Raw genomic sequence first — 24,742 nt, 5'->3', positions numbered from 1 at the left:
GCTATTCGGAGAATGAGTGGTAGTTTGAGGGGCTAAATTATAATTTTCCTTTTTTTTTTTTTTTTTTTTTTTTTAAACAATGTTAAGACTGATTTAAAAATTTGTTAGAACTATCATGTCAAGATTGTATGATAGTTATGAGATAAAAATATAATACGTAGCATTGTTGTTCTACTAGTATATCTTGAAGTACCTCATTCAAAGATAACATAACTTTTTTGCACTAAGAAAGAATGGTTAAGTTACTTGGCACAAATAATAAGCACTTTTGGTTCGAGAAGGACATAATAATATTGTTATGGACTCATAACTCCATTGCATCAAACAATTTGAAATTAGAAGAAACAGGACAATGCTACTGTTCTGTAATATCTCGTATTTTAAGATATTGAATAAAAAATCTTAAAATATGATTTAAGGCCTAATAATAGGAATAACATACATACGAATATTTGTGGGATAAATATTCATCAAGATAGATATAAAATATTTAAGAAATTAAATATTTATTAGAAATATATGTATAAGTTTATAGGAGTTAAAATGAATTAGAAAATGATTATAGAGTCGATCGTGCGATTGTGAAATCGAACCTTTATTAGAAGCCAAAATCAATCGATCATTAAATAATCGATCGAGCGATTTAGTTATATAGGTGCGGAAACAGATGAAAATTTGGTTAAGTATAATAGATCGATCGATTATTTTATAGTGTAAGTAGATCGATCAACCTACTATTCAAGTAGATCAATCGACTTTCTGCAGAAAATAGAGTCATGTACAGAATCACCTGAGATTTGATTTTTAATACCAAATCTACCCTATCTTCGTCCCGGACATTGGATACGATCATTTTAGAGTGATCTGGGCTGTCCATTTCACTATATAAGGAACCCAACCCCCCTTCTTTGATCACACATCTCATTTCTCTCATTTATCTCAATTCTCTCAATCTCTCACAATCTCTCTCAAATTCTCTTTGTCTTTCTCTCGGTGTTCTAACAACAAGAAGAAGGGAAGATCAGAAGGTAATCCCTCTCTTTAAAGTTCTCTTTCTTTCTTTTTCTCCTTCTCTCTTCACTGTCTTCTCTCTCTCGGTTCACCTACAGAGAAAGGAAAGAAAAAGATAAGAAAGAAGAAGAAGGAAAAAGAAGAAAAGAAAGAAAAGAAAAGAAAAGAAAAGAAAAGGAAAGGAAAAAAAAAAGGACATTAGTTTTTAAAAGTGTTGTTGATTTTATGAGTTTTTATTTAATGTTTTTAAGTCGTGTTTTAAACAGGGTATTCAAAGCGGAGTTATTAAATATAAAAATACACTGTTATAATGCCCAAATAAAAAGTCACTATTTTACAAAAGCACCGTTACGCTGCCCAAATACTTTTAAGTATTTTTATACATTCAATATATTAATGCTGTTATTCTGCTCAATTTTAAAAAATGATCAAATTAGGATTGTTTTATAACTATGACAATTAGTTATATCTAAAAAGAAATTTTATGCTAATATGATTTAAAAGTGAAAATGACAATTTTTATTAAAAAAATTTATTTTGGTTATTACTTTTAAATGCTATAGTAATGCCCGCAAGAAATATGTGGTATTATAATTAATTCATTTTATATGCAGTTATAATGTCTAAACGACATTATATTATTTAGAGATCAAAAGCGATAAAAAGAATATCAGTATTTTATACCGTTGTGCCATCCATTTTTATTAATATAAAAATGATTATTTTAGTTGTTGGTATAAAATATAACGATAATGTTATATTTATATTTTATGAAATAAAGAAATAAGTAGATTCACCTAGTATTATTTGCTAGTCTATTATTGCATGGATATAATTATGCATTTTCTATGGATAATCTTTGAAGTGTAAGCTATAAGTATCTCTATACTTACTGAGGGTGATGCTGGTGGATTTTTCCTATAATATTGTGTCTACTACTTTATTTATTTGTTTGCGCATGTGAGTTTGCATATTTTATTATTTTGATAATTTGTTTAATAACAAGCTGGGGATCTAAATCCACAGTGGTACATGACGATTCACTGGTCGCCTAGGTGCAGTGAATGTAGAAGTACCGAAAAAGAAAATAATAAGGGTTAAATACAAAAAAGCCCTCCAAACTACCACTCATTCTCTGAATGGTCCCTCGAACTACCAGTGCTTACAGTTCGGCCCCCAAACTACCAATTGCTTGTTTTTTGGCCCACTCCATCAGTGTTTCTCGTCAATATGGATGGAAAACACTACACGTGCCCTGCATGTGACTTAACAGTATACAAACTCTTGAAAATGCCATTCTCTTTAAACGTGGAATTACTAGATTGCCCTTTGAGAAAATAACATGAAGACCATAATATTACGAAACAACCATTCGGGTAGGAGCTGTGGGCATTCGTGGACGGAGACCATTTCGGAGTATGAAAACATTTCCAAGCCAACACGAAAGGATGACAACTGAGCCAGCGGAGTCCAGAAAACTTGTGCCGCCATGTTTAAGCCCAAGAAAGCTCCGTTAGACACTGAGCTTGCCATTTCGACAAGACTATGCTAGCTGTAACAAATTAAGCTTCTTGTTCTACTGCTTATGATTTTATTAGGGTGAAGCTCACCCCAATAAAATCTTTAAACATAGTAAAAAAGACCACAAAAAGCTCAGAAACATAAACAAAAGACATGTTTAAACATATAAACATCATCATCGTCATCATCATTTGTTGTATATATGTATGTATATAGATACCTAGGAAGGTTGCATTGGTGAGGTTGCCACCTCCAGTTCTGATAGCTCAAGTCCTTTGTCCCAAACTTCCCATAAGCCAACTGATCAGACATGAATATGCCCTGGTTCTCTTTGTACAAAGAGATAAGTTTGGTTATCAAACACCCACTTGCCTTAAAACAAATTGTAGTGTGACAATGAATCATCGCCACTGCAAGTTCTATCTTCTGATGGCCATCCAGTACTATCTTGGGTAAGACTACCTATGGACACGATTCATGCTTTGAACTTCACCATTTGCAAATTAAAAAGCAGAGTGCACCAGCTATGGACCTTTTGCTAGATTTCATCTTCTCTGTATTATATTATAGCTTTACGGTCCATATCTATGAGGAACTATACTAAACTTATTCACTTGCTTTCCAAAATATCCCCCAAAGGGTGTGTCTAACGGATACAAATTCATCTCTGTTTTAGAACATGAAAACAGAGGTGAACAGAGTCATGACAAGGTCCGTGATTATGTGGCTCTTATCTTATTGGAAAGACTTGGCCAACCCAAAATTGGCAATTTTAGCACGAACTTGAGTCTAAGAAGATATTACTGGCTTTTATATCTAACCAAGGTGGAAATTAGTGAAAGGTTAGCGGGAATTTCCCCACTCAAGTTGTTTGTAGAAAGGTCTAGCCTAGTCAAATTGGATAGCTCAGACAATGAGACCAGTATGCCACCCGAAAGATGATTTGAGTCTAGCAACAAAGCAGTCAAGGACTGGCACTTAGAAATCTCCTCGTGGATTTCACTTGTCAAATTTTTCTTACCCAAATCAAGCACGTTAAAATGCGAGAACTCAGAGAGATCGGCCAGAAGGTGGCCCGTCAAAGTGTTCGATTGTAGCTCGAGAAGTTCAACATCAAAATAGTTTCCCAGCTTCGGTAGCTACAGGAAGGCGACGTCGAGCTGTGTGGAGCACTGAGCTGCTGCCGTGACCCTAGTCGCTAGGGTGTATGGAGATCCAACCGTGAGACCTGTGATGGAGTCTTAGAGACTGAAAAAAAAATAAAAAAAAATTTCGGCTTTAAACTTAAAACAACGGGCGGAATTTCAAAGTGAAAGGAGGGGTATTTTCAGGCTTTTAGGCTAAAAGAGTCAGCACGTGACTTGATTTTCATCTACTTAGACAGCATAAAGTGACGGATGGGGCTAAAAAATAAGCAGTTAGTAGTTTAGGGGGCCGGACTGCAAGCATTGGTAATTCAGGGGGTCATTCGGAGAACGGGTGGTAGTTTGGGGTTTTTTTTGTATTTAAATACAAAAACTGTGTACCTAGGTCACCAGGGAAGACCCAGGTTTCCAGGAGCCTAGGCTCCCAAAGAATATAATTAAAAGTTAAATGTGAGGAAGCCCAGGCTTTAAATAAGACGCTAACTGTGCCAGGACAACAGATGAGTGAAAAAAGAGAAATACTTAAATCTCTGCTTTTAAAACTATCAAATTACTGCTTCATGATTATCTTTATATTCAATCTATGTCTATGATTCGCAACCATAGACTATATATTGCGTATAAATGTGATTATGAAACCATATTACATTGTGTTTCATTTATTAAATAAATCAACATTCATCATATTATTGGAAACAGCGGACTCACTTAGGTATTTTTGTGTTACCGTTTCTCTCTGTATTATTTATTAATACAAGTATAAGAAGGAGGAGTATCAGGATTACCCAGACTCTTTAGTGGATCCTGTTGGCTGTGTTTGAGGCTAGCTTGCCTCTCATTTTGTAAACTACTATGTTTTAGTCCATTATGATAATAGTCGGAGAATAACCATTATATTTCTGTTGGTACTCTAGTCAGTTTGGTTTGTAATTATATGTGCGCTACATGTGGCACAATTACTATCTTTAAGTGTAATTAATCAGTTACACTTTATCTATCTATTTTGTGGTATTTCAGTTAGAAGCTCTGATGTGTTATTTAATTCCAAGTCTGTTGGATATATATATATATATATATATTCTGCTGCCAAATCTTAACTCTGATGATGTCGTAATGTCACGTGGAAATTCGAAATTTTCACTTACGCCTTTTTGTAAAAGGCAGGGCATTACATGTTCACAAGCAGGACTTCTCATTCCAGTTCGTGTTCTTGTGAATCTTGTGCTCTTCATTTGATTTAGTTACCGAATATAAAAGCTCTTTATTTATTTGAAAACCTTTATTTTGGTCATTGAGAAGGAGCTGACTTTTCTTTGTTTCCTCTTTCGCCCATACAAATATCTTGAGTAACCGTGTATTTCAGTTGTTGGTTTTCCCCAACAAATATTTTATTAATTAGGAAAAAAATAAGAATTACCAAATGATTAAACGTCAGTTAATGGTCTGCAAGAAGATTAGGAAAATCCATCAAGGAATTCCTATTATTATTTTTATTGTCTTTAATTTAAGCTCCTAACCCTATTTGGATATACTAACAGATTAAACATGGAAATAAAGGGTGGCTTGAGTGCAGTTGTTCTTGAAGTTCTTGACAAAGATAATTACGTGGTTTGGAGTGTTCAAGTAAAAACCTATTTGATGGCTCATGATCTTTGGGATACAGTTGAAGCAACCACTGAACCTCCTAAGCAAGAAGATGATGAAGCGACTTTCAAGGCTTGGAGTGAGAAGAATTCCACAGCTTTACAAGTGCTCAAGGTTTCATGTGGGCAGTATGCATTGGCTATGATTATGGAGATTAATTCTGCAAAAATTGCATGGAATACTTTGGCAGGTCTCTCTCTCTCTCTCTCTCTCTCTCTCCCCCCCCCCCCCCCCCCCCAATTTGATAAATGCACATACATGGGTCAAACAAAAGTTGCTTTTGTGTGTAGTTGTTCTTCAAGTTCTTGAGGAAGATAATTATGCAGATTGGAGTGTTCGGGTAAAAACCTATTTGATGGACAATGATCTTTGGGACCTAATTGAAGCAACCACCGAACCTCCAAGGCAAGAAGATGATGAGGCTGCTTTTAAGGCTTGGAGTAAGAAGAATTCCACAGCCTTACATGTAATCCAAATTTCATGTGGACCGGACACAATTTTTGAGGTTATTCAGATTAGTTCTGCAAAAACTGCTTGGGATACGTTGGAAGCAATGTATGTCGTGTCTACAGGTGCTGACTTAGGTCCTCCCTCTCTCTCACTCAACTGTGCAAATGCTCAAAATAGTCAGCATGTTTTCTTGTGATTTTAATTCTATCATCAAATTTTGATAATTAAAATTTTAAATTTTACCTTAGATTTAAAAATGTCCACTCGTCAACTTATTTTTGAATTAATTGGCATAGTGCCATGTCAGATAACTAAATTGATGAAACTTAATTAAATAAAAATATAATTAAAAAATAAATAAAATAGTGGTGGCTATGAGCTAGTCCTCCCCCCTCATAAATTTAAAAAGTATAAATATCTTATTAAAGAAGGTCTTGTCACCTAATGATAGTTCCTTTTATCTTTCAAAGTTTTGGTTCACAAAGACTATTAGTACTTTTTCTTTTCCAGTTGTGTTATTTAATCTAGTATTTTTTTTTTCTTTTCCAAACGGGGGAGAGGGAAAAGGAGTTATTGGTTTTATTATTAGTTCAATCAATTCTTAATGGTTTTATTACAAGGTATAGTAAACTATCTAATCAAAATTAGTCTTGTCAGAATAGTTTCCGGTACGATGTGAACTGCATGTTCTTCGGTGCTCTTCATGCTCCCATGATCACTGCAAAACTACTAAAATTAAGAGACCTTTCAGGGGTCTCGCTCCGATGCCTAAATTAGCTTTTGAGAAAAAAAAAATGTTCAATGCATAAAATAATCAGTCTGTCATTTATACCTAGGTATGAGCCCATTTATAGGCAAAAAGGTGGAATCAAACCTCAATTAGGTTTTCTACTACACTTAACCATGGAATTTGATTTGGCCTGGAAGTCCTATCCTGATTTAACTTAGAGTAGGACTGTTGACCAGATTCTTCAAGGAGTCTTAATTGGACCCGGATTGTGACTCATGCCCCCCCCCCCCAATTCGACTTGGAGTAGGGTTCTAATCCTGATTTTAAGTTGGATTTATTCCCAAAAGTTAACCCCCAATTCTCTTATCCTAGACATTTTTGGATAATGGGAATTCTGTGTCTCGGAAAATCCAAGCCTTGACTTCTTCCGAGGCTTGAACAATTTTTAGCTCCTAACCTTTACAAGTGTCGGGTTCGACTACTGCACTTCTTGGGGATACCGAGCGTGTGATCACACCCAAGAAATGGCTTTATATCATAGTGAATATCGACCTACCCCTTTGCCTTCAGATTCCGGGGGCGATGCTCATTAGTAAATTTCGTTGAGAATATCTTTCAAAAATGTGTGATACCTTTCTAGTTTCTAAAAACCTAAAACCTGCAAACCCGAAGGTTAAATTCGACCCCCCAGCCTTCTCATTTTTTCTTTGGGTTTTCTCCCTATAACCTGAAAACCGAGGATTACTAAAAAGTGAGGGTTACCTGAAAATTGAGGGTTCTCTCCCTTCCATGTTTTATCTGTAGGCTTTTCTCCCTGGATTTGCCTTAGGGTTTCCCCCTATCACTAGGGTAGCTCCATGCCTTTTTGTTTTTTCTTAGGGTTTTCTCCCTATCTCTTGGGATGGCCCCATTCCTCCTGAGAACCGAGGGTCGTCTCCCTTCATTCGGGGTTTGCTCCATGTTTTCTTGTTTTCATAGGGTTGTCTCATTCCTCTCTGTAGGGTTGTCTACCTGGATTTGCCTTAGGCTTTTCTCCCTTTCTTGTTTTCTCTACAGGGTTGTCTCCTTGGATTTGCCTTATGCTTTTCTCCCATCCTTGTTTTTTCTGCAACGTTGTCTCCCTGGATTTGCCTTAGGGTTTTCTCACTTTCTTGTTTTCTTTGCAGGGTTGTCTCTATGGATTTGCCTTAAGATTTTCTCTCATTCTTGTTTTCTTTGTAGAGTTGTCTCCTTGGATTTGCTTTAGGTTTTCTCCATATTTCCGAGCTGATTTCCTTGCCTCCTTGTTTTCTCCCTAGCTCCTTCCTGTAAAAGAAGTGACGTCAATAGGTTTTTGGTCTCCATACTCCCAAAATCTAGGGAACCTTCTATCTGATATTGGCTATAACCTCATGTTGACTTGGTTCTTTACGCCTCAAACTCCTGCTTCTTTGGTCCTCTCTTCTCTTTATATGCTCCCTGGGATCATTGTAGTAATCCCTTTCATCTTGTTTAGGAAGGTCTCATGGATAATAATCCCGAGGCTGGTGGTCCCGACGATTCTGGGGCCTATTATCCCTGTCATTCCCTGGTTGGTTCCTTTGCTCTCCTGTAAACTGAACCAACTTTCCATTCTTAATGAGCTTCTCGATTAACAACCTTAAAGGTATGCACCCCTCGGTGTAATGACCTGATTGTTCATAGAAATCACAATATTTTGCCTCATTCTTGTAAGGAAGATTACCTGGTATCTTCAGTGGTCGGTGAAACTCCGAATCTCTTTTGATCTCAATGAGGACTTCTGATATCCCAGCATTGAGAGTCGTAAAGTCATAGTCCTTCAACTTCTTTGTCGGCCTCTGCTCTTCCCTATCAGCTTTCCTAAACTCTTTCATTTTCTTTTACAAGGCTACCTCCTAGGGTAGCCTCGATCTGGCCATAGCCTTTAAAGTCTCTTCCTGATTGATGAATTCTTGTACCTTATCCATCAGGCCCTGTAGGGTACTCGATTGCTTCTAGGCCAACTTCTTCATCAGAGGCTCCTTGGGTGAAATGACTTGATAGAAGGCAGCGAAGACCATATCCTCGGTTTGATCTTCAACTGCCATCTTCTCTCGGTTGAATGGGGCCATAAACTCGTTAAGAGTTTCATTGTTGCGCTGATGCAATGTTAAAAAGTATCCCGATGGCTTCTTCTGTTTCTGCAAAGTAAGAAACTCCATCAAGAATATCTTACACAACTCCTTGAACTTATCAACAGAATTCAAGGGCAACTTCCTAAACAAGTCCTGGGCATTCCCAGAGAGACTAAAAGAGAAGGCCCGACACCCAACTTCATCGAGTGTCCCGTGAAGATCTAGATGAGCTCGAAAATTCTCCAAGTGATCAAAAGGATCTCTGTCTCCAACATAACTCCGGATCTGAAGGACCTTGAACTTCTCGGGTAGCTGGTTGTTATCTACCCGCTTGGTGAAGGGTGAGCCAATACCCAATACAAGCTTGTCCACCACTACAGATTTGCTTTTGTCCTCCTCTCCATATCCATCTATGTGCACCTTCTCTCCAACTCAGCAATATTTCTGCTCAGATCTCCTCCATCTTCTTATCGGTCTCTGTGACGGTTGGCCATTCCGTTCCTTTGTTCCCGATGATCACCCTCTCAGAAATTGTCTTCTTGGTGATCGTCCACTACATGATCCTCCTCCAGACAATCATGGTTGTTGGCATGTATGTTGCGCTCTTCTTCTTCATGCTCATCCCAGTTCAGCTAGGGATGGGATTTTCCCCGAGTTTTGAGCAACAACTCCACAGTCTGCTGTTTAGGGCTTCAATCCGAGCTTCCAACACTGTTACACAGTCTTGATCTCTACTGCCCGGGGGAGGGAATGGTGGAGGTTGTCGATTGTTCTGATCTTCTGGGGGTAGATTAGGCTGAACGACCGGCTCCGACTGCTATCTTCTCGGTCGTTGACTCGGTCGCGAGAACGTGTTGTCTTTGCCATAACAAATATATATATATTCTGAGAAACAAATAATCATTCCCACAGACAGTGCCAAATTGTTAGAATAGTTTCCGACACAGGGCATGTGAATTGCACATTAATTCTTTGATGCCCTTCACGCTCCCATGATCACTGCAAAATAACTAAAACTAAGAGACCCTTCCGGGGGTCTTGCTTCAATGCTTAAATTAGCTTTTGAGAGAAAAGTATGCTTAAAGCATAAAATAATCAGTCTGTCATTTATACCTGTAGTATGGGCCTATTTATAGGCAAAGAGGTGGAGGCAAACCTAAATCAGGTTTTTTACTCCCACTTAACTTTGGAGTTTGATTTGGTTTGGAAGTCTTATCTCCATTGAACTAGGAGTAGGGCCGTTGACGAGATTCTTTAAAAAGTTCTAATTGGACACGATTTGTGGCTCATACCCCCAATTTGACTTGGAGTAGGGTTCTAATCCCGATTTTGAGTGGGATTTTTTCCCAACAAATTTGTACATGATTTTTCAATTTAACCATCATTTACTGTGATATGATAACTATGTAAAAAATCCAGTACATTGTTGATGGTGCATATAATATATATATATATATATATATATATATATATATATAATACACATGAACACACACGAGAGGGAGATATGAATTAATTTAATAATTCATCTGAATCAGACTCCGAATAGGATTCTGTCTCTGATATTTTCATCTGCTTCTTGATCTCATTAGTAAAATTGAGAATCCTGAGTTAAAAAGACAATATTTAGAAAAGTTAAGAAAACTTCTCACAAAAAAAGAGGTTAATAAGTCTAAAAGTCTTGAGATAAGTTTAAGCAACACGCTTAAAAGATTTGATAAACCAAAGGAACAAATCACAATAAAAGATTTGCAACTTGAAGTTAATCAAATTAATTCTGAGATTAAAATTGTTAAGGAAGAAAATCAAGAGTTAAAATAGGATGTTAATCTCTTGAAAGTTGAGCACAAGCTTAAGTCAGCCGCTAGCAGTCCTAATGATAGCGAAGCCGAGTCCGAACCTAAGCTTGAAGACACGCCTCCATTTGAAGAAAAAAGTCTAAGTCTAATCAACCGAATCCATATTAAAAAATGGTATTCCAAGGTTAGAATTAAGATACAAGATTTTGAGCTATCTGTAGTTGTATTAATTGATACAGGTGCAGATCTAAACTGTATACAAGAAGGACTGGTTCCTACAAAGTATTACAGTAAGTCAAAAGAAACTTTGCGTTCTGCTAATGGCAGCAAGATGCAAATTACTTTTGAAATTAGCAAAGCCCATGTGTGTCAAGACAATGTTTGTTTCAAAACATCATTTGTCTTGGTTAAGAATATGACTAATAAAGTCATATTAGGTTTACCTTTCATCACTCTATTGTATCCCTTTACAACAGACCAGGATGGTTTAATTACTTATCCCATGGATGAAAAGGTTAAGTTCAAGTTTTTGGCTAAGCCAGAACGAAGTCAATTGAATGCTTTCAAAAGCAATTCAATCTCTAAGTCTGTTAACCTAATCAAGTCAAAGACTCAACAGATAGAGTTTTTAAAAGAAGAGATTAAGGTTAAAATATTTGAAGAACAATTAAGTCAAAAGACCCTTCAATAAAGAATACAACTCTTTGAGGATAGGATCAAAAGTGAAGTTCGTTCTGATGTCCCTACTGCCTTTTGGCATAGGAAGAAACACACCGTAAGCCTTCCTTATATCAAAGACTTTGAGAGAGGAGCCCCCAAGTTAGTCATTAACTACAAGCCCCTCAACAAAGTTTTGGAATGAATCAGATATCTAATCCCTAATAAGAGAAACCTAATCAATATGTTAAGTGGATCCGTGATCTTCTCAAAGTTTGACATGAAAAGTGGATTTTGGCAAATCCAAATTCATGAGAAAGATAAGTATAAGACAGCTTTTGTCACACCCTTTGGACAATACGAATGGAATGTAATGCCCTTTAGTCTTAAGAATGCCCCTAGTGAGTTCCAAAATATTATGAATGATATTCTTGGTCCCCTGAGCAAAGATTCCATAGTTTACATTGATGATGTCCTCATCTTCTCTAAGTCTATTGAAGAACACTGGAAACATTTGAATTCGTTTCTAGAAGTTATCAAAATTAATGGATTAGTTGTTTTTGCTACTAAAATCAAGTTGTTTCAAACCAACATCAGATTTCTTGGATACAATATCCATCAATCGAGAATAAGTCCAATTAGCAGAGTTATCCAATTTGCTGATAAGTTTCCTGATGAAATCCTTGAGAAAGCCCAACTCCAGCGGTTCCTAGGATCTCTTAATTATGTTGCTATTTCTATCAAAACCTCTAGAAAAAAGGCAAGCCATTGTTTGATAGACTTCAAAAGAATCCTCCTCCATGGACTGCTGACCATACCTCAGTTGTCAAAGAAGTTAAGATCCATGTCCAGACATTACCTTGTCTCGGCATTCCTACTATTGAGTCTTTTAAAATCGTTGAGACTAATGCCTTCGACATTGGGTACGGTGGTATTCTTAAGCAGCAAGTTCATTCCAACCAACCTGAACAAATTGTTCGTTTCCATTCAGGTGTTTGGAATTCAGCCCAAAAGAATTATAGTACTATTAAGAAAGAGATTTTATCTATGGTACTATGCATTTCAAAGTTTCAAGATGATCTCTTAAATCAGAAGTTTTTAATAAGAGTTGGTTGCATGAGTGCAAAACATGTTTTAGAAAAAGATGTTCAAAACATTGCATCTAAACAGATTTTTGCTAGATGGCAAGCAATCTTAAGCATATTTGATTTTGACATTGAGTATATTAAGGGAAGTCAGAATTCAATCCTTGATTTCGTAACCCGTGAATTTTTGCAGGGAAAAAATGGCTGATAAGAAGAAAGAAAAGGCTTCGGCCATTAAACCTAAGTTAAACACAGATGCTAAGCCTTTTAACCTTGTCACCCCAAGCCAACTAAGTTCCCAAGACCTTATTCTAAGAACTTCACCAACCCAAATGGTGAACCGCTTCACTTCCCTCGGAAGCACCATAAGTCCAAGGCCTTCTTTTCAGTCTGCCTTAATAAGCCCCACGAGTCCTTATGATCCCTTTGAGCTAGCCAAACCTCAAAAGCCTTTCATAAGATACCCTAAGTCTTCTCCTTACTTTGCCAAAGAACCACCCCATAACCTGTTCATTATTGAGCTAGATTTTAGTCACCTAAAATCTCTTGAAGCCATTGCCAAAGTCTACTTTCCCCTTTGGTGGCATTTTTCAGCAGTCCACCTAGATAAGTCCATTGAGTTTTATAGAGATGTTCTCCTTCAAACTAAGTCCATTCAGATCAACCCCATCCCCTGTCAAAGAACACCTGGAAGAGTTGCCTTCCAATCTCTGTTCATTATGAAGTTCATCACCCAAAAGGATTGGGGCATGCCCCATTTTGCTTTAAAAAGCCTTTCCAATAGGAAAGTTCAATTCAGTTACCATGACTATGTAGATGCCTAATACAAAGTTTTATTGCACCAGAATGAGGAATATTCCCACTCCTGGTTTATCAATTTCGATAGAAACTTTAAAGGGTCAATTCCTTTATGGTTTCACAGGTGGTGGCAAGTTCGTGGACCTGTTCATCATATCCTCCCTGAAGAAGTCAAAGAAGCCATACGGTATTTCTCTACCGTTAAAAAGTTGTCCTAGCAAGAGGAACAATTGCCAATAACTGTCCATTTCTTTGCCCATTTCAAAGTCTCGTGGATATTAAAATGGCAATATGTGTTTAGCAGTCAAAACTGCGTCGCCAGACAATTTTCTGTTAAGTGGTGGGATAAATTCAAGTTCTCTTTGGTTCAGTCCCGTCTAAAAAATGAGTTCCCAGAAAGATCTTTAGAAGTTCAAGACTCTATAACTCATGTTTCAGAGACTCAATTTAAGCCTGTTACCGAAATTCCTAAGCCAGCGTCTTCTACCTCTTCAAAAGGAAAGAAGCTCTCTAAGATCAAGCAAATTGCTCTTAATCTTATGAAGCAACTCATAAAGCTGAAGATTGTGATGAAGATGAAGAATCCTCTACTGTAGAGTCTTCTATTCAACATCATTACAACAGTGACCTCTTCCAAGATGCCCAAGATCCTTATGATATTACAGATCTAGACTTAGTCTCCTAAGTTGTCTCGTCAGCACAAGAAGACGAATAAGTGAACAGTATTTGGTCAGCCACCCGACAAGATACTATTCATGAATAGTGACTTTTTTACTATTCAACAAAAGTTTTACCCTGCTTTCGGTGCGAGGTACCTCAAGTAAAAGCAGAAGGAATTTGCTTTCGGTGCACGCGTGACAAGTACTAAGCATGCTGGCATCCCGTGATCCCAGCACCATGCCCTCCTGAAGCCTATTTAAGAAGCAGAATTCTGAAGTTCAAGGCAAAGCTTATTTCAGAGTTAATAACTCTTGTAATCTCACCTAAACGTCTCAAAAGCCAAACACTTGTAATGTTTCATTCCAGTGTTTCTAAGTCTAAGCTTGTAACCGCCAGTTGCATTCTGGCCTACGTTCATTTGTAAGTTTTCATTCAAGTTATTTTGAATCTAAGCATTACTTTTAAGTTCTTTCATGATCTTTGAATATTCTATTATTTTGTATTCAGATTTTGATATGCAAGTTATTATGCACATTACTATGTTCCTCTATGCTCACCATCACTCTGTCCACACTACTCTCACCACACTCTACTTCTAAACCCACTATTCTCTGCTTCCGCCCCCCTTTTGGTATATATATATATATATATATATGATGTGGCTCAGCTATTTCATATACAAGCTTTCCAAATCTTTAGAAAATACAAACATATGAATACATCTAAGCAATAAACAAACGATATCATAACTCAGCTATACTCGTATACAAGTTTTTCAAACCTTCGGGAAATACAAGCATACATGTAAATCTAAGCATAACATCACATATAAATCATCATACACAATCTACCTGTAACGATATACATATGTTCTGTTCCATTCAAACTCATAGGCATATAGGTATGTCTAGCATAAAATTCTACATAAATCATTATATGCATTCTTCCTGTTACGATATATATATATATATATATATATATATATATATATATATATATATGCTCTATTCTATTCAAACACATATACATATTGGTGCATCTAGTCATGAAAATCATCATAAAACATGTCACACATCATCATCGTGCTATGCATGCTTTTCATTCATTTTCGTCACAGCTTGGTGCCGAGGGGTTCGCAGCCCAACGATCTTTCGTTTCATAGTGCCCAGGGGTATGCAACCCAAAGGTCTTGTTTCATGGTGCCGAGGGGTACGTAGCCCAACGGTCTTTCATTTCATAGTGCCTTGGGGTATGCAGCACAAGGGTCTTGTTGCATGGTGCCCAAGGGTATGCATCCCAAGGGTTTTTAGTTCAGCGTTTCATTCCATGTACATCCTTGTGCATTCGTGACATAAAATCAGTGTGTCCATACTTTCTCACACTTATGCATCAATTAACATCATGTACTTCTCATGTCATTTTCAAACATATCATGAAATTCATAAATCTTATCACAATTCTCAATTTACATAACATACTTTAAAACTCATAAACCACGGATTGTCTTCCAGCTATTTGCCACATGGACAAAAACCAAAGGTTCTCCTCAAAGGGACATATATATATATATATATATCATGAATCCAAAACTGAAAAAGAAAAAAAAAAGAAAAAAAAAAGAAAAAAGAAAAAAAAGGAAGATAGCCTCCAACACTCCAAATGTATTACTCTGCTTATCTTGTCATAGAAAAATATAAAGAGCATTTATTTAAGTCGAGTCCTGGTCACATTTGCACCCATATATTCGATTCTAGAACACATTATATGATAAACCCAAATTTCTAAGGTATTGAAGAGTTATTTATTTAATCTTTTGTGTTGCTGAAAAGAAAATTGCTCATGTGAGATATGTAGTAATACTGTTACCGAACTTCTTACTCAAGATTGATCATTGGCCTTTTGTGTTGAAAGGTATATACATTCAACCAGCTCGTGCCACTGAGGAAATTCGTTTGAACATTCAAGACATAGAAAAAGGTCGAAGCAATCAAATAAAAATCATCGGATCAGGTATGTTGTGGCCTGAACTTTTTTTCCCTAAGATTTGGCTTGTAACAATTAGAATAATATTTTGGACAACTTCATATTTTCCCTTGTGATAATTACTTAAATGATAAAACCATGACTTGCCTTCATCAAAGAAAACATAAATAATAGTCAACTATCAAAAGTCACCGTTGATAAGCGCGTATATATATATATATCAACAATGACTTTTGGGTTGCCAATAATAATGTCATTGGTAATGATGATATTTCTTGAAATGGGGGAGACCTTGGAAAATTTGACATAGATGCTTCATATAAGGGGTAAGACAATGTTTGTATAATTATATATGAAGTGCATTTGGAAGATTGTGTTAGGTACCATGAAAGAGGACGATTTACCCAAGAATTCTAAAGTAGAGAGTTTTTATCTTAATTAAAAGTCAAGATTTTGTCACATAAACAAAGAGTTTGGAAAGAATGGACAAGGATCCTATTCATTTCAAGTGAAATAAAGATGAGCTATTTAATGGTAAAAATTTTATTTTATTGCATCTAACGGTAGACATGATGCTACATAAAAATTTCGGGGTAATTACCTTTTTCCTCCATTAACTACCGGCCATTGTCAACATGTTACCACGAACTGACACATCGACCAAAAGAGAGCATGAAACTATCATTTACATACTGTTAGCCCCCTTCCGTCAGTCAAATTCATGAAAAGACTCAAATACTCTAACGTGAAATCAAAATTTACATAAAATACCCTCAAAATTAAGCAAATAATAATAATAAAAAATACAAAAAAAAAAAAAAAAACCTTAGAGGAAGGGGGTGGCTCGCTGCCACCCCGAAACCTGGGGATAGGAACCATTGCCGAATCAACAGTCATCGGAAAAGCATACATCTTAGGAAACCCACCAAAATTGCAAGCCTCGGATGGTGGCAATTGATGTGACTGTGAGGCATTATCTTGATGATGCCCTGCTTCTTCTAGTTCCATTGGAATCTCGTTAAAGTCACAGAAATAAGAAAACCATACAAACAATTTCAGAAACAGAGATTCTTTCTTTCTTTTCTGTTCTTTTTTTCTCAGCAACCAAAACAGGGAGAGAAGGAGAATAGAGAAGTAAAAGCACCGTATCGGTTGTAATGTCGAAGGGGCTAGATCTGCGGCGGCGGCGGCGGTTGAGATTGGAGCGGCGAAGAAAGTACTTCTGAGCATGGCTTGCGACCTGCATTGGCGTGCGAGTCTTCACGAAGTTTCTCAATATTCCTCTTCAGTCTTCTTTCCCTACCTTCTGTAATCCCAGCAGGAATAGATTGTGCTCCTCCTGCGTCCCTGGAACCCCTGCAATACTCAAATAACATCATCCACAAAATCAATCCAATTATACATACCCATTAATCAAAATATTTATAATGCTACAATTGTTTGGAAAAATATAAATACATAAAACAAGATTTCTAAATTAAGACAAGTTTGATCATAGAAAAATCGACAAAGAAAAAGGAAAAAGAAACATATTTTGACAAACAAATCAATTATTTTGGTATCAAAAAATTCAGAAATATTGAGAGCAAGAGAGATAGAGAGAGAGATGATCGGTAATCTGAATCAAAACTCGCTTACGCTCGTGGTCGCGGTAATTAGGAACAACATCGTTTGCGGAGGTGTTACCAGCACCTGCGACGTTGTCTTTGGTGTTGGTGTTAACCTTGGACGACTCCTTGGGCTGGGGCTACTCGTATTGGGACAGATTGTTCATGCTCACGCTCGTCCGCATTGCGTCCACCACCACCCTCACCCTGAACAGCATAGACTCCCCTGCGCCGCCCGCAAGCCACCCCACGTTCCAAGGTGGCCGAGAGCCACCTCTGGGGGTGGCTCTCGGCTACCCTCCTCCCTCTAAGGGGGTGACTCACAGACCCCCTTTCTTTTTCTTTTTTATTTTTAGAATATATATATATATATTAGGTTTAATATTTTTTATTAAATTACTGTTTGAGGGCATTTCTATCTTTAAACAAAATTTAACGTCTAAAAATAACATATTTCGTCCGATTTAATGAGATTTCCTAATGGAATGGGGGTAACGGTATGTAAATAGTAGTTTTATGCTATCTTTTGGTCGAAGTGTCAGTTTGTGGTGGCATGTTGACAATGACCCGTAGTTGATGGGGAAAAATGTAATTACCCCAAAAAAATTCAATAATGTGAAACATTTTCACTATATGGCGTCATATACACAATTAGATTTATGAAATAAGATCTTGACCCTAAAAACGAGTCCTCTCCATGTCAAGTTATAACTCGAGGTTGAGTATATTTCAAGAATGGGCATGGGTCAAAACGCAAGGATACGAAGGTTGCGGTAAATGGGCACTTGAAAGCCATTTGAATGGCGCTCATCCAAGGTGTTTAGAGCGTAGACAAAAAGGTGCATTCTATTTAGCAATGGCTGGACAAACATTCCAATGAGAGCCACATAGAAGGATGTGTTCGATGTAGAATTCAAACAAGATAAAAAAAAAAAAATTAAAAAATTAAAAAAAAAAAAAAGGAAGAAAGAAAGACGTGTTCTTAATTTTTTTCCTGCTTCAGTTATGTACACCATTGATTAACTGTTCAATCAATTAATAAATTGGCGTGGTCACATAATTTTCTATGAACTGGGTTTGTAAAAGTTTGATCTTATAATTGAGCCTCTAAGTTGTGTCCTTTAAGCATATGAGAAGCACATACTTTCTTATTAAGGCTATTAAAAAAGAAATGAGAATCACATACTTCAAAAAAAAAAAAAAAAAAAACTGTACTTCTCACATGCTAGGGGACATAAGTCATATTTTTAGATGTTGCGTTGTAGAAATTTCTACAACCTGGTTTGTAAGAAATTTCTATACTTAATAAATTATCGATCCTTAACGAATTTTAATTAATAGATGGTCTTTTGCGCGCACGCCCCACACACACATACATATATATGTTACATGGTAAAATAAAAGCTACTGTTGAAGAAAATTTTATGATAGATATTTAGTGATAAGTCACCTCTAACATAGAGAAAATGGTTTCTAGAGTCCGTTGATCTCAGGATTACTAGGGACACTCCAATGCCCAAGTCAGCATGGTGTTTGGAGAATATTTTTGAAATAATATAGATTTTTTAGGAGGAAACCAAATGCCCCCTTTTACGTGGTCGCTAGTGCTACGCTACCTTTTGTATTGTTTTCTATACCTACTATCTATGTAGATGTCCAACGTTCAATCCTTATTTTTTAGGATTTTGTTTTCACTCTGGAATAATTGGTAGGTATCATCCGCATAGTGGGAGTGAAATTATTTTCCATGTAGTGTGTAGTTATTCCTCGTGCGTGGGCTTGTGCCATTATTTCCATGAACTGGCTGGACAATTATTCCCCATGTACTGGTCTATGTTAGAGAGATTGCTTGAGTGGGACTAACGATAAATTATATCCCTAACAGTTAGAGTAATTTTTGTTAGGGTCTGTTTGAATTTGCAGCTTTAAAAAAAATGAGATTAAAAAATAGCAATTTTAAAACGTTTGATTTGAAATTAAAGATAATTTTTAAAAACCAATTAAATGCTTGGTAAAATCGCAGAAAATTACAATTTAACTATCAAAATAATGTTTTTAAAAACAAACCCCTTACTTGCAATTTGAAGACAATTTTTTTTCTACGTTTTTAAAAACCGTGATATTTTTAAAACACATCATTTTATTTATTTTAGTAATAATTTTCTAATGTGTATGAGTGTCTGAATTTCATTTTTATTTTGCAGTGCTAGCTTTATTGTGCCAGCTAGTTTCGAATCTCCGTAACTTCTTGCGTATAGTACATACGCCAATTCAATTAATACCCTACCTCGCTTAATTAACAATTTGTGGAGCCTTTGTACTCTATTTTTTTTAAAAAAAATTATAGTTTCATCTAGCTAAGCTGGCAATGTTTTGATTGTTGATAAAGGAATCAAGGATTTATACGGATTGAAATTAGTCCATGCCAAGTCCCATGAACTTCTGGTTCACATGTGCAAAGAAGTATCAATTTCAAATATGGAGGAAAGGAAGAAAGGTCAAGTTGAAGCTGCCATCTTCCGTTCTATCGAGAAAGGAAATTTTGATTTTATTTTTGGTATGGTCAAAGCAAATCCAGAGCTTGTGTGGAGTCGTGATGAAGACATCACATTTATATTTTCATTGGCTGTCCTACATCGTCAAGCAAAAATCTTTAGCCTTATATACGGACTTGCTATCAAGAAAACTATGACAAGTTGGGCTAATAAGAAAGGCAATAACATGTTGCATATGGCAGGAATGACAGGAGCTTCGATTCAAATTAATCGAATCCCAGGGGCAGCTTTGCAGATGCAAAGAGAACTACAATGGTTTAAGGTCATCTCTCTCGTTTAAAACTTTTCTCACATACTTTCACTGATTAGTACCCTAAAACCCAAATTGAATTTGATTTTTTAAAATAAAATTTATTTTATTTTCAATATTCATATTGTCTAGGTAATTGTGATTCAATAGATGAATTGAATTCATGTTATACTGTTTGTGATTTAGGTGTTTAAGTGCAATTAATGCACAAAATATCTAAGTTACAAGGTCCTTATAACTTGTAACAAGTAGTAAAATTGGACATTTTATTTGCAATATAATTACAATAACATATTAACTCTTTAACATATTGTTACGAACCTAAGTTCGTAATGGGATAATTTAGGTTCTTAGAGGGAACCTAGACCTTTAAGGTCGTTAAAGTGACCTTAACCTCACAACACAAGTGTTGATTGACTAAATAATTCTCTCCCACTTTATTGCAAAATGTTTGCTTAAATAGAAGATTACATAGTAATAATAGAAATAACGTAAATAGTAAATATAATTCTAAAGGGAGACAAATCCCTTATTTTCCTACTAGAGATATTGCTTTATGAGTAAGTCTCTTTATTTACCTAATAAGGACAAATCTATTCTATTTTGGACTAGGAGAGGTGAGTTTCCATATAAGGAAGCCTCTTACAACTCCAATTAGGAGTAAGACTCTTACTAAGGAAATAAAAGATACTACCTTACATGGAAAGAAATAAACTTGCATGGAAAGAAATAACATGGAAATAACATAGATACTTCTCTCAATATCTTGAGAGAATTGGGCAGAAAATACTAATAAATCTAGGGTAAATCTAGGGTCCTAACACATATAATGTAAACAAAGTTCAAGTTCTTGGGATAATGATACTTAACCTTTTATAAGTTTAAGACTTTTGATAACTGATGATTTAATTGATATTCATTTTATCTTGGTAATTCACTTCTTTTTTTAATTTGTTATATTACGTATTGAGCTTTAATATTAATATTTACTCTTCCTACCTATAAGGTTAAATTATCTGTCTTTATACTATTGTCGTTGAACAATATGGTATTAAGTTTGAGAAATGTTAGAACATCTCCCAGTGTTCTCCTGGAATGGCATAGATGTAATTAAAAAATTACATCTATGCCATTCTAGGAGAATACCAGGAGAACACAAGGAGATGCTCTAACATTCCTCATTAAGTTTATATATTAATACCTTATTCTTCTTTTTTTCCTTTCAAGACATACTTATCCCTCTCAAGCGTTATGCCAAAATTGCTATAATTCACTTGATAATTCAATTAGGAAAATAAATAGTTATTACTAGGAATGAATGAGTGTTGAATGAAATAGTTATTCATATTCCTTAGTTTGGTGACAAAAGATATGCCCTAATTGGAATTTAATCAAAATTACTAAAAAGCCCCACATGATTGTTTTATTTTTTTTCTAAAACTAAAAGAAATAAATAAGCGTTTAATTGTTGTGGGTGGACGGCCACTCACAGAAGAACCTAGTGGTGGCCGCAACACCCTCGGTGCCATTGGGGGTGGTTGTGGCCACCCCAATGCAAATCGAGGGTGGCTTGAGAAGGTGTGTAGGCCACTTGCAAATTTATCGAAGATGCTTGCACCACCCCCGGAGTACCTTGGGGGTTGTGTGAGCACCCCTGGGTTCTACTATGACTTGGGCGGCTAGACACCCATAGCAATTCAAGTTTTTAATTTTTTTTAAATGGTTGAAGGGTTAAAATAATATAAAATAAAAATGTTTTTTTTTTTTTTTCTTTTTTCTTTTTTGAAAACGTTGTGTATTTCTTAAAGAATAGCGATTCTTCTCATAAATGAGAGGGATGGGTATTCCTCTTCTTAAGGGGAATAGGTCCCTACCAAATTAAAGAATAGCTATTCCATAGAAATAGTCATTCTAGGACTCTATTCCATAAAACCAAGTGGGCCCTAGATTCTTCCATTAAATACGGCGGAAAGTAAGTAAAATTTCTATTATACCCCTATCATTTCTTTAAAAATACGATTATGTGCTTCGACTAAAAAAATTCACTAGCCATGGATGGAGACCGAAGACCTGGCCATGGGTTTTGCTTCATAGTATTTTTTTTTATTTTTTATGTGATGCAGGGGTATTAATTTTTCTGTCAGATTTAATGGTAAGAGAAACTTTTTGTTTCCATCTGTTACCTATCTCTTGTCCACATGTGGGTCTCACAAATTGAATGACAGATTTACGAAAGTGATTGATGTGTAACATCTCTCTAGCTAATAAAAAATCCTAATGGAGGCGACTATGTAAATGGCTAGTTATGTAGTTTGAGGGATCAAATGAAACTCTTCAAAGCTTGGGGGACATTTTAATTTACATGTAATTTTGAGGAAGTATAATTTTTTTTTTTTTTAATTTCTTTTCAAATAACATGGGACTTATAAGAGTTAAATCAACAATGTAGGAGGTGGAAAGTATTGTTGTTGCTAGGTCTAAGGAACATTTGAACAGGGATGGTTTGACTCCTAGGGAATTGTTTACGAAGAAGCACATAGACTTGAAGAAAGAAGGAGAAAAATGGATGAAGGGCACATCAACTTCTTGTACAGTGGTAGGCGCTCTCATTGTTACTATTATGTTTGCTGCAGCCTTTACTGTTCCGGGTGGTAACAATCAAGATACTGGCGTCCCTGTATTCTTGGATAAAAGATTGTTCATGCTCTTTATAATATTTGACGCCTTGTCCCTCTTTTCCTCCACAACTTCCGTCGTGATGTTTTTGGGAATCCTAACATCACGCTATGCAGAAGACGATTTCCTTGAATCCTTGCCAAGAAAGATGATCATAGGACTTTCCACTCTTTTCTTTTCCATTGCAGCCATGATGACAGCCTTTTCTACTGCTCTTTTAATTATGCTACAGGGACAATATTCATGGCTAGTCATTCCTGTCATTTGTTTGGCTAGTGTACCTGTCACCTTATTCATATTGATGCAATTTCCCCTTCTTGTTGACATGTGCATGTCAACTTACGGACCAGGCATCTTTGATAAGAAAATGAAGAGGTGGGTATAACTTTATTCATTTTACTGTATAATGTAAATGTTTTCCAAGAAGAATTGGCATACTAGCCAAAACTAATGATTTTTTTTTTCTTCTACGGCTATATGACTGATAAATCTTCAATTGGTTTATTTTGCCTATTTTGTGATTCATCCGGCTGGTTTTAGGCCAATTATCATTATATCTTTTTATTATTTATTTTTCTATTTTATAATGTTCCAAATATGATATCTTTGATGCACACATAGCAGCAAAAGACCTCATTCAGGTACCGCCGATTCATGGCAGGTCCCCCATGTGGCTTGAGTTGGAGGTAGTCTTGTAGAGCCCAGAATGGCTCCCCACTACTGTTCCTTATCATCATTCTTTTGAAGTGAAGCAAAAATAACATCAAATTATGAAAATTTAGGTTGATTCCTTTTAGTGGTGGAGCTAACAGTTTTTTTTTATTATTATTTTATTTTTAATTTTTTTTATATATATATATATATATATAAAAAATGAAAAACATAATACAGAAGGAGATGAAGTATTTTATAAAAAAAAAATTTGTCTCACAAAAAATATAGATACCAAAACTTCATAAACATGCGTCAATATATCATTAAGGTACGATTTGCACAAGTCTGAGATTTACCCAATAAGGGTTGGTACACGAAGTGCCCTGCCTTGAAGGGATTCCTTGTCTCTTATGTATATATATAAACAAACAAATCAAAGGGTGTGAACCACCCCAAAAGATTGATAAGACATAGTTTATTCATTGTGACTTTCATCTCTCCCTTTCGTAAATAATCCCATCAAAATACAACTAACGAATTCTGGGTTTTTCTATAAATTTTCAAATAAGAAAAGAAAATAGCTATAGTATACATCTTACATAGAACAAAATAAAGAACATTCATGTGTGTCATTGATGAAGGTGGTGAAAAGAGGAAGAAGTGGAGGTCTGGAAATACAGGTGTATGTTGTTTATAAGAGGGGAGGGACAAAGTATAATACCCCGAATTTTAATTATGGTTAAGAGTACCTTAATTATAAACAGTCGTCTAGGTTTAAGAGTGCCTTAATTATAAATGATCGAGAGGGAATGTTCGAAGTTTCCTTTGAACGATCGACTACAAACGATCGAAGTTGGATTCGAACTTTCGAAGTTGCCAGAAGATCTGTTTTAAAAAAGTTTGACACCTCAGCCCTTCTTATCCCTTTACCTTGCCTATAGGTAGAACTTTATACCCCTTGGTCCTCATTTTCTACCCTTTGCAATCCAGAAACCATAGGAGAGAGAGAGAGAGAGAGAGAGAGAGAGAGAGAGAGAGAGAGAGAGAGAGAGGCAAGAGAGAGAAGAGATAGAAGGGAAGGAGAATCTTGAAGTTGTCTTCAAGGGAGGTAATACATTGCTCTAATCTTGTCTCCACTATCATTTCAAGCATGTTTCTCCTAAGTTTACCTTCTGTTATTAGCCTTATAGTATTCGTTTCTATTTATGTTAGTACTTTATGTGATGTCCCGATTATTATCGGGCAAATTTGGGAATAAAATTTATTAGGATAGACAGTTATAATTAACTAGACGACTAGAAAATACAATGGGACGCGCAGATAATGTTTTATGGACCAAAGATTAGGTTATAAAAAGAGTAAATGTGGGAGAATGAAGGAGAAATTGAATAAATATAAAAAGG

The 24,742-nt window shown here is 35.9% G+C and overlaps 1 protein-coding gene and 1 pseudogene across 1 annotated transcript; one reads left to right on the top strand and one right to left on the bottom strand.

Annotated features, from left to right (window-relative positions):
* Window positions 1–5,676: 5,676 nt before the first annotated feature.
* LOC133879025 (uncharacterized) lies at window positions 5,677–23,142 on the top strand. Its single transcript, XM_062317576.1, has 4 exons — window positions 5,677–5,893; window positions 15,526–15,624; window positions 19,942–20,021; window positions 22,459–23,142. Exons 1-4 carry the CDS (start codon window positions 5,677–5,679, stop codon window positions 23,068–23,070), a joined length of 1,008 nt encoding a protein of 335 aa, XP_062173560.1. The 3' UTR covers window positions 23,071–23,142.
* On the bottom strand, window positions 15,721–18,049 carry LOC133879766 (transcription factor MYB1R1-like; annotated as a pseudogene).
* Window positions 23,143–24,742: the final 1,600 nt, after the last annotated feature.

The sequence above is a fragment of the Alnus glutinosa genome, chromosome 10 (genome assembly GCF_958979055.1).
Source record: "Alnus glutinosa chromosome 10, dhAlnGlut1.1, whole genome shotgun sequence".
NCBI classification, from domain to species: Eukaryota; Viridiplantae; Streptophyta; class Magnoliopsida; order Fagales; family Betulaceae; genus Alnus; species Alnus glutinosa.
Note: the sequence above shows the minus strand (reverse complement) of the source record. Positions and strands in the feature narration are given on the sequence as shown.

Bases quoted from the DNA above. Each gene is read 5' to 3' on its own strand.
- LOC133879025 (XM_062317576.1), top strand. From the start codon at position 5,677: ATGGACAATGATCTTTGGGACCTAATTGAAGCAACCACCGAACCTCCA. The intron at 15,625-19,941 runs GTATGTTGTGGC...TGCATATGGCAG, and splicing joins AATAAAAATCATCGGATCAG to GAATGACAGGAGCTTCGATT. The intron at 20,022-22,458 runs GTCATCTCTCTC...TCAACAATGTAG, and splicing joins GAGAACTACAATGGTTTAAG to GAGGTGGAAAGTATTGTTGT.